At 41.9% G+C, this 11,167-nt stretch overlaps 1 protein-coding gene across 2 annotated transcripts in view; it reads left to right on the forward strand.

Annotated features, from left to right (window-relative positions):
* Positions 1-8,712, forward strand: part of gria4b (glutamate receptor, ionotropic, AMPA 4b) — a 146,774-nt gene extending 138,062 nt beyond the window's left edge. Inside the window, exons 14-16 of one of the 2 annotated variants that reach the window (XM_030436966.1) lie at positions 365-479; positions 2,288-2,425; positions 6,714-8,712. In XM_030436966.1, the coding sequence (XP_030292826.1) occupies positions 365-479; positions 2,288-2,425; positions 6,714-6,878 (418 nt within the window). In that variant the 3' untranslated portion in view covers positions 6,879-8,712. The remainder of the gene's footprint in view (positions 1-364; positions 480-2,287; positions 2,426-6,713) is intronic. The other variant, XM_030436965.1, reaches the window with a different exon arrangement.
* The last annotated feature ends 2,455 nt before the right edge of the window (positions 8,713-11,167 follow it).

Genomic DNA, 11,167 nt, shown 5'->3' on the forward strand with positions numbered 1-11,167 from the left:
TCTGAGCCAATAGTTTTGGGTTGACAGTACTAGCCTCCATGCTTGTTATAAGAAAGGTCCCGGCAGTATGCGCCCGTTCCAGAAAAAGCGATGCAGCCGGGGCCCCACGTTTATATGTCTGTTAGCTCCGCCCCGTCCCCTTAATATCTCCAAATAAACCCGACCCAAACAACCATCCTGATCAACGAGCAAAGAGACATGTAGCTTAAGTGGGGCCCCCTCCCGGCTTCGTCACTTTGTGAAGAGTACTGAGCTGCTCTTGTTGGGCTTCTTCTGATTGAATAACATAAAATAACATGTCCTATGATGTTATTTATGTTATTTTCCCCACCCCACCCTTCCCTCGTCCCCCCGTGATTTGAAGAACGCCTGTAAACCTTGCCGTATTGAAACTGAGTGAAGCAGGAGTCTTAGACAAACTGAAAAACAAATGGTGGTACGATAAAGGGGAGTGTGGACCCAAGGACTCGGGAAGTAAGGTCAGTCTCCAGCAGCCCGGGAGCCTCCCCTCCTCTCTTTGTCTCTATGCACACTTGTATAACGCTGGCAGTACTGTTCTGTTATTACAGCAGGCTGGCTGATATGACGCACACACATAATACTCTGAGAAACAGCGAGTGACAGACACGCAGGTAGAGACTTAAGGCGTAGCCTGAGGGATACAGCATGACAGAAACAAGGCATGGTGCAGTTTTACAGCAGCTGAGCTATGTGTTGCTACTGCAGACGAAGGCTCACGCTCACACTGGTTGTCACATCAGATGGTTCCCAGGGCAGGTTCAGACATTACCGTATGTCACACTAGATGTACTGTAAGCCTCAGCTGTAGTCCCACGGTGTGTATTCACTAGAGCACGGAGAGTCACATATAACTAATGCAGCGTACACCTTCCACATCTTAATCCGATCGTTAAGTGCAGGACACACACGCACTGTCACCTGCAAATGAGACTATGCATGGCAGGCAGTCTTTATGTGTCAGGGTATTAAACTGAGCGTCCCTTAAGGATGTAGGTGAGAGAGGAAGGAGCTCAGATTGATCAGCAGCATACATTTGAATAAAAACAGGTGAAAAGGTCAATGTCAGCCTGTCGAAGCACGGAGGGAAATTAAAGGGCTAGTTCATCCAGATTACGGACACATATTTTCCCATTTGCTTCTCGTTGTGGCCCTGCAGATAATTTTAATCACATTTTTTAAGTATGAGCAGCAGCATCTCTTTTCAGGAACGATGCCCTTGTTGCTTGAGATAATCCAGAGATGGTGCTATTTTGAAAGGGACCATTTCTGCAGTATAAAGTGGTGTAAGGGCCCTTTAGCTGTGTGATTTTTTTTTTTAGCTGGCTGAGTTTCCCGTGAGTTCAAATCGCCAAATGTCCACAAGACTAAAGAAGCCTTTGGCAGTTCACAATCTCTACGTTCAGATAGACATTATCCTTTTTTGTTTATCCAGATTCATTTTTGTCTGGAGAGCAAAAAACCAACCATAAATGCGATTTCTAGAAATCTGATGGCACAGACTTTTGGAGGTGGCTTTTAAACTATAGCATTAAAATCTACATGAATACACCTTAGTTCAGATATGTTGTGATTTTTTACTTTATTTTTTTTTTCCCAGGAAGAAATCAGTGAGACCTGCCAGTGTAGGGATTCAGCTCTCAAACTCTTTCCTCTAACCGTTAGGCCACCATCGCCTTTCAGATTAGGTTATGTTTCATCGTGCGTTTTTGTGTGTGCAAATTGAAAAGGTGCTTGAAATCCCACCTATAGATGCAAAATAAAATCAGCAATCATTGTTGCCACACAGTCTAAAGGGGACCTATAGTTGAATCATGTCCAGTGTGCTCTATGGATTATCTAAATCAGGAGGGACAATGTTTCTGGAATGAGAAGTTTATGGTTCCATTTACCTCCATGTCCCTTTAGAGGTGAAGGCAGAACATCTCAAAAAGGAGCTTAGCCAAAACTATCTGCATGTCTACCAGCACTGAGGGTCAGTGAGAAAATATCCTATGTTTTAATTTGGTTGAACTACTGAGTTCTCTATCAGGCTGTTGGCAGGAGAGTATTTTAGCTAGCACCGCTACATCCAGCTGTGCAGCATCAGACTGAGAGGACAGAGGTAGAGCAGAGAGAAAATGAGTGTTGTGTGTGTTTGTGTGTGATGTGAAGTTGATGTGAGCCTTTTCCAAACTGTCTTATTCTTGTATAAATGTTAAGTGTGTGTATCCTTCTGCTAAAACCAGCGCTGACTTGTGTTCTTTGTTCCTCTCCCCGCCGGCTACAGGACAAGTCGTCCCAGGCCCTCAGTCTGAGCAACGTAGCGGGGGTCTTCTACATCCTCGTCGGGGGCCTGGGCCTGGCCATGCTGGTGGCCCTCATTGAATTCTGCTACAAGTCACGCAACGAGGCCAAGAGAATGAAGGTGGAGGCCCAGCCCCAATCCCAACACCCCCATTACCACCATCCCCAACACCACTGCTACCCCTGCCACACAAGCAGCCCCCGCCATAGCCCCGAGCCTAGCCAAAACCAAAGCAAGAGTCCGAGACCCAGCATCCCCAACGTAGCTGAGTTTAGCGAGGGTTTCACTGGGTATGGCAGCGATGGGGAAGCTGATAAGATGTAGTTGGTGTTTTCGTACCAGGGCCTTTTCCTTCCCCCTCACTAGCTCCCTGCACAGAGACTGTAAGTGAACCCATCATCTCCCCGTGCTAGCTTCTTCGCCATGTTGAGTGACTGTCGTGACCAGTGGCAAAATGCTTCCCACTTCTCTGTCCTCTCTGCTCACTCTGTGGTCATGTGACGTCCTGGTCTGCGTTTCGAGCTTTTTATCTCAATGTGACAGGAAGCGACGAGTCATCCTCAAAACATGACGTCGCCTCAGTGCTCCGCAGCTTGTGTGGCTTCAGACGTTGGCCCTCATTTATCAAGCAAGCGTACCAACCGTGTGGCCCATTTTACTGCCAAAATCTAAAACTTATTAGTCACTCTGAACAGTGAAGACGGTGATATTCACGTCTGGTACTTCAAGGGAATTCAGTAATGTTGAGAATATACGATAAATGCCCCAATTGATCACCTTTATCAACATCTGCAGGAGTAAAATGTGAGAATAAAAATGCAGGTTTACACAAATTATGTAGGATCAGGTCATTTTATTGACAAAGAAATGATAATAAAAGTACATTTCTACACGACATAATGTTCTCAAAATTGACTAAATTTGATTTAGGGTTGGGCAATATGGTCTTAGAATAGAATCGCGATGTTTTTAGGCAGCACAAGGATATTTTGAAATCTTCAATATTGTAGGCATGACTTTCAAAAAATATCAAAACAATGAAATTTAATAAATAATCACCAGTAATGTGAATATAATTACTAAAAGGTTAATACAAGTATTAGAACAAGTAGAACAGTCTGATATGTTCAGAAAATGACATTACTGTAATTCAGCTGTAAAACCAGGAAAAAACAACAAAATCTAAGATAAATATAATTTCATATCACGATAACGATACAATATCGATGTATTGCCCAGCCCTAATTCGAGTGCTACTGTTTTGCCCTGTAGTTCTGGTGCTTTTCCACTGGACTCACGGTATATTAACAGCTAGGGAAAGGCCTGTTAAATGAGGACCAATGTCTTACTTGTACACACACGTCTACATCTGTGAGGACATCTCATCAAACTGCAGCACATCCGTCCATCTGATGTCTAGTCTGACCCTCTGAAGCCCTGTTGTCTCATAGTGAACCACCAAAAGCTCTTTGTAGCTTACGTATGTATGTGCTTAAAGGGACAGGTCACCCTAAAATCAAAGATACATATTTTTCCTCTTACCTGTAGCGCTGTCTGTCCATCGAGATGGTATTGTTGTGAGTTCAGTATCAGCTGTAGAGTAGGGGTTGCTGCGGTGTCAGTTTGCTCACCGACTAATACGTTTGTGACAGTCACCGGTATCTGTAGAGCGCTGTGTTAACGTACTGCTAATGCAAACCAAACATGTCCTACTGCTGCAGCTTCACATTAAAAGCATTCAACTAGTGAAATGCAGAGTTTTAGTTTGAAGTAGGCTAGTCACAGGAAATTAAGTTCTGTATGTGTTCAGTGAGTTCAGGATCGCTGTTGTTCATCAAAAACTGAGCAAAACAGCGTAACAGTAGTTTAGGAGTAGTTTCATTCAGTCTGTGGGAGTAATGGAACCTGAAGGAGCTGTTAGATGAAGATCTGCGGGCGACAGTTTGAAATTGTAATGTTCGTCATCCGGTCGGTCCAGTGGGCAAGTGATGTAATCAATATATGCCCGACCACCGCTTAACACCCTACATGGAATTCAGTTTGTGGTGCTCAAAGAACAAAAAAGAACATTACACATTACACAACAGTGAGGTCAAGGACTATTTCCTTTCTACCAAACTACACCCGCCAAACAAATCTGCACCACACTTGCCAACCTAAACAGAAGCGCCCCCACTGTGCTTCCTACATTATGGTGACATTTAAAGAATGAAAATAACAAAATAGCTTCTCTTTACATCTCTTTACAACTTTACATTAGAAGAAAATTCTTCTCTCAGGGGCGTCTGAAAATGTCTTTAAATATTCTCTCTCCTTTCCATTTCACTGTGTGTCTCACTGAGGTGGATGAAGCGCAACAGTACAGCAGATTACACACTGTATGGTGCCAGATGAGGAAAGTTTTTTAAAAATTCAGAAATATGGGAGAATTATGGGAGAATTGTGACCCTGGGAGAAAACAATGAAAACCAGTGTACAGAAAAATCAGGAGGGTCGGCTGGTAGGACGGCAGCTTAGCCGATGAGGACACCATTGTTTACATCTCGCTCTGACATGAGTACAAACCGTTCACCCATGAGTAGATGCACGGTTCCCTCTGACAAGTGAGGAAAAGTAGTTCCTACACGAAACTGCTCACATCGAGGTCGGTGGATTAACTTCAGTAACCTGGTCGCGATTTCTGTAAAGTGACGTCGCTGGTGAGTTTCTCTCAAAAGTGTTGTGTTGGTGTTTCAAACACAAAAAGTCGAGCATCATCTAGTTCCAGTTTGTTCATGAAAAGACGTCTCCACAGCCGACACCTCCAACACTCTCACAGCAACAATCTAGAAGGATAAGCGGCACTACAAGAAATATGTATTTTTGATTTTGGGACAAACTGTCCCTTTAAACCTGAACAGTACATGCTGTGGCTCAGGGGTATAACTGTCTCAGGTCTGTCAGTTACAATAGACCATCACTGTACAGGAAAGAAGGACAAATGTAATGAGAAAGCCACCCTGAGCACACAGGAAGCTCTCTGTAATAAATGAGCTCTATACATTGTCAGGCTTAAGTCAACATATATGAAGAGTCCCTCGAGCTGAGCCCATCTTATTGATGTGAGCTGTTTTTCCTTCGGATATTTCCCCCAGGACCTCGACCATTAGACTTTCAGATATCTTTTCACGCTCGGTGTATCTCTGTCAAACGTGGTTATGTGTCCCCCATCAGCACTTCAGCACAAACTCTTCATTAGCTTGACTGTTGCTTAGTCAGCTTCCCTGTCCCACTGCCTGCAACGATCACTCACTGTGTAATAATTCTGTCGCTAATGGATTTACATGTAGTATGGGGCTGGCTTGATTCTGTACTGAATGGCTGTAAGAGGTGTTTTTGCTACATTATTGTACATTTAACTGTACAGCTGTGCTGTATTGTGAAGTTATTCTGTATGTTGTTTTTACAGAAAATGTTGAAGCAGATTGGAGGTTTAGTTTTTCTTACATTTCTTGGAGACAGACGTAATGTTAGTGGTTGAGTTCAACCGAACCTGTTTAAAAAGTCAGATGGAAAAGAAAGAGAGCCTATAGCCCTTATTGTTGTTCCTCATTTGAGGAATTTCGAGAGTGTTTTTTATTTTATTTTCACGTGTGAAACCAGGCAGAAAAAAAAGGTTTGGGGCTCGGATTTTTTTTATTATTATTCATTTGTGAAATCAAGTGAAAAACACTGAGTGACACTGAGTACAAATATACAGGTGAAACAAATGTTTTTTTTATTTCATGAGTGAAACTGATTGCCTTTTTTTTTCCCTGCCTGGTTTCACACATGAGGAAAAAATCCTCCTGTGGAAAACGATTACATGAGGAAAACATTATCCTGAAAAAAAATTCTTTACTTGCCCTCAGGGCTCCTGTCGATCCCTGTGGCTAGCATTAGCATTCTTATCAACCAGTTAAAAAGTGTGAAGCATCAGGGTTTATTAGCTTGGGTTTCATTTTCGTCGTGCTGGCTGTAGGTCCAGTGGGCTAAGATTATATTGTGATCACCAAAGTAACTGCTGAACATGGCAGCGTCGCTAAAAACAGAAGCCCGAGCATTCAAGTCAAGGTTACCAGGCCAACAGTTTGGAGAGATTGTCACGTGTTTGGAGGCTACACAAAATGTCTGCCATAATCTAGAGGCAGAAATTAAAAAATTGTTTGTTCGCTTCACTTCAAAGATTCAAAGTCACCGACTAGGCCTATGTTCGCCTTTCAAACATACATCAGTAAATAACTCCTTATAAAAGTTTCTGCTTTGTAAGGTATCTTGACTGAGAATAATTACTAAACACACCCTAAAACTCCAATCTGCAGCGCTACGTTTGTTCTAATCATTACCTGCTCTGTGCACAAACCTCTCTCTTTATCTCTTTATCCCCCAGCTGACATTTACAGAAGCCATGAGGAACAAGGCCCGTCTGTCCATCACAGGCAGCGTCGGGGAGAACGGACGGGTGCTGACGCCCGACTGTCCCAAGGCCGTCCACACCGGGCCTCCCCTGCGCCAGAGCTCCGGCCTCGCCCTGGTCTCCTCTGAGCTACCGTGAAAACCAAAAACCTCTCAAGTGCCTTATTCCAATAACAACGAGAACAAAAAACAATAATCACACCGCCCACGATACAACCAGAAACTAATCACAAAGAAAAACAGGATTCACACACCCAACAGGTCACCTCCAGTGGGCGAGACGGGACCGAACCCAGGCGCAAACAATAACTCCCACTGTCAGAGCTCATGACTTGCTGTGGCTCAGTGATTTCTCTCGGAAATCTGTGGAAACCAGAGGCAGAACAATCTCGATTTTTTTTTTTTTTCCTTCTTCTCCAATTGTGTGGTCACACGGAGGCGTGTGTTTGAATCAAAGGATCATGGGAATCCACTGGAGCCATTCAACCTCCACAACTCCAGTGACGGAAGAGGAGCCGAGGGGACGGACGCGAATAATATCATGACAAAATGATACAGACGAAGACCAGAAAACTGTAAACTTGAAACTCAAAACTGTGTTTTTTGTTTTTTTTTTGGGGGGGGGGGGGGGGGGATTGCTGTGAATTGGCAAAAGAAAAAAAAAAAAAAGAAAAAAAACTGAACCACAATCAAGATTGTTTTTGTTTGCTACACAGACACGAGCGGCGTTCAAGAGACAACAATCTCACCAGATATCAACCAGAGACACTGGGAGGGCTGTAGCTCGGTGCCGTGAGGAGAAAAACATTTGTACTCATACTATGAAAAATGAAATCTATTGATATTGAATATATGAGCAAACATAGGAAACTGTGAAAATAAGTAAATATGTATATTCAGTGACGAAACAAGATGAAGACTTTAGCTGTACATAGGGACGACTGTGTAACATGCTTGCTTTTTAAACAGATGTACATAGCAGATACTGTAGTGGACAGAGACAGTTCGTTTTTTTTTTGTAAAATCATCTTTAAAGATTTTATTCATCGCAATAATGAAAAAGATGATGCCACTTGAAGGAGGAGGGGCAGTGTTAGGAATTTGCGTTGAAACTGTATTATATAGGAAACATTCAAACTCTTAATGTGACGGGGGGTATCGACTGCCCGAATACTCTGATACCTGTTAAATTCATTAATATATTCAACGATGAATGTTAAGTAGCTCCACCCCCAATCCTTAAACCACACCCCTCACTGTGCAGACGTAGACCCAGACAGTCGCTCATGAGTAGAGCTTTATAAATCGAGTTTCTGCCGTCAGAATATAACTATTTTTTTCATTCTTTGATCTATTTTTTGTACTGAGAAATCAAAAAAGAAGCTGTCCGTCTCCTGGTTTTAATTGTCGACAGTCAAGTACTATCTGGGTAGATCTTATAGACCATTATGTGTGTGGAGACAAGAGTCCAGACGAAGATGCGAAATTAAAAAAAAAAAAAAATAGAAAAAAATTTGCCATTTCTCTCACTATATGTTATTTGAAGTGTCTATGAACCCGAGCTGATGAGGCCGCTGTCTGTATGTTGAACAATGATTAGAGCCCTTCCTTATTGAAACACTGTGGATCCTACAGGGAGGCTGGACACACTGTAGCAGAAATGTATTTCGCTCCAGTCTCGCTGACTGAAGTGTCCTCATCTGACGGAGGGACAATCCGCAGTAGGACACAAGACGCCACATCTTCAGCAACGCCAGTCGACGATGCTGTTTTCGTTTACTCCCGGTTCTCATACATACCGTGGCTGGGCGGGGGGAGTTTGCCGCGGAGAAACCAGCTGAAATATTTCAGGTCATGCCTTTTTGTCCTGCCATCTGTCTTTAGAGCTGAAGTGTAATATGGCGTCTTATTTTGGTTCAATTGTACATCTTTATTTTGATCTTTTTTAAGTAAAAACTGATTTCAAATTGCAATGTGCCCTGTCATTATTTTATGGAGAGATGAGACAGAATCATGGCTGATGTCCATGTTTAACCCAGTCGCCAGAATCAGTGTTGGCAATATACGTTTCTGCAAAACCACATGTATGTTGAGACGTTAGGGTTTCACAAAAATATCCTGACTTCTCATCAGATATGGCTGGTTTTGTTGCAACTAACAGCTGAAAAATGCCTGAAACTCTTTAAAAAATATATATTTTGTTGGGGTAAAATGCCCTGACTTCTTGTCAAGAATATCTAGTCTTGTTGCAAAAACCCCAGATAGAAAATGTCCTGACTTCTCATCAAGCATATCTGGTTTTGTTGCCAGTAACCCATCTGGAAAATATCCTCGCTTCTCAAAAGTATCCTGTTTTGATGCCAGTAACAGCAGAAACATTTTCAATTCTCACCAAAATACTTATTTTTGCTGCCATTAACATGGCTGGAAAATGTCCCAACTGCCCATCAACAACATTTGATTTTGTTGCGACAAACCGAAATAGAAAATATCCCGACTTCTAGTCAAATACTGTCCAGTTTGCTCTCCAATGACACGGCTGGAAAGTATTGTGACATCTCGTTAAAAGGGTACGTTTTTGTTGTAACTGGCTCAGCTAGAAAATGTCCTGACGTCTAGCCAAAAATGTCTGGTTTTGGTCACTTGGAGAAATTACTTTTACTTTTGGTACTTTTAACTATATTTTTATGCGAATACTTTTGTGCTAAATGTGTAATGCAGGACCTCTGCACTGTTTTACTTCTGTCAATAATGTAAGCTATTTTTCCAGTATTGTACGAAGGACATAAACATCAATACTGAGAATTAATAAGTGAATACATGAAAGTGAAGATGGAAGGATAACAGAGAGGAGCGCATCAGTAGTGAGGAGTTAAGGTGGACGTGAGGACAGAAAGTGTGCAGTCAGCGTTGACCTTGCCAGATGTTAAACACTGCAGTGTCACCATGTGGTCTTTAATAACCATGATCATAACAAAGCCCCGCGCATGTTCCACCTTCATGATTAAGGTCAAACCACAGGGTGCACATACTCCATTACAAAGTGCATGTAGCTCCACAGACCAGCTACAGTGTTTAAATATAAAGAGTTGAGCATTAAAGGGTAACTTCACCAAATGTACACATTAAAAAAGAGTGTGGGTTTTAAGGAGCAATGTGTGAAAAAAGAAGAATAAAGGGTCTTGTGGCTCTGGAGGAAGCTGAATGTAATCTGATTTATTGCCTCTATTGGTGGCAGTCATTGGCGAAGTTGCATTGTGGGTAATGTAGGCGCCAGGTTTAGAAAAGGAAACTGCAGAAACCCAGGAGGCAGGAGTAGAATTTTTTTTGGTCTCAGTCTGATAAAAAATTTTCTCTCCTGTGTTTCTGACCTGAGATCTGATGGAAAATAAAGGTTTGCCAGGATAGTCTAAGTTCCTTGATTTTTTTTTTTTCTAGTGAACAACCCCCCACTTGGTTTCAGGAGTATTGTTTTGTGTTTGTGTTTGAAACAGTAAACATTTTTCTTCCGAATTTTTTTTTTTATTATTTATGTGTGAAACAAAGTGAGAAAAATACTTTGTGTAGGAGAGTTGTTTTTTTTGATGCATGGAACTGATTGAAAACCATCTCCAGAGAAGATTTTTTTTCCAGGAGAAATTTTTCAAGCGTGAAACAGTGGGGGAAAAAGCACTTGAAAACAATTTCTGGAGTTTTTCCTTTTCTATTCTGAAACTGAGTTAAAAAAAAAAAAAAAAAAAAGTTTGAGGAATTTTTTTTTTTATAACGCCCATATTAAAAAAAAATGTAATACTCATTTTGACCACAAGAGGCTGAAGTGCACAACTACCTCATGTTTGAAATGGAGAAAAAAGTGTCATAATTGGTGGCGTCAGTGTCAGATCAACAGTAACATTTAATGGACTCAGTCTGATAAATGAGCCTTTTCATGTTACATTGTAGTTTAATGTTACTGTCAGCTGCAGCAGGTTAAGGACAGAGCTTCTTTTCTTCTCAGCAGTTACCGGGGAGCTCCAGCAGGGGGGTGTACAACTCTGGGACACTTTGTCCTTCTCACACAAGATCTGAGGAAAGTTAGAGTCCCCGAGTCGTCATTCAAACCCTACCCTTTCAAAAAGCTATCCAAAATACTGTTTCGCTCAGTTTTACACGAAAAATAAAGGTCCCATGCTAAAAGAACAAAACAATTCACTAAATTCATTGTTTTACTCATACATGGGGGGGGGGGGGTTCATGTATTTTCAAAAGACTGAAAAAAAGTAACTAAGGAAATGATCCTGGTTAAAAAGCACAGATTGAGAAAATCTCCAAAATCAAAACTAATACTTTGATTTTCTACTTTCCTCTCACATTTATTATTGAATGATTCCTCAGATATATATTCTGACTCGTTGGTGGGGCTGGACCCGGAAGCAGAAAACCCAGGAC

Source organism: Sparus aurata, chromosome 13 (assembly GCF_900880675.1).
Source record: "Sparus aurata chromosome 13, fSpaAur1.1, whole genome shotgun sequence".
NCBI classification, from domain to species: domain Eukaryota; kingdom Metazoa; phylum Chordata; class Actinopteri; order Spariformes; family Sparidae; genus Sparus; species Sparus aurata.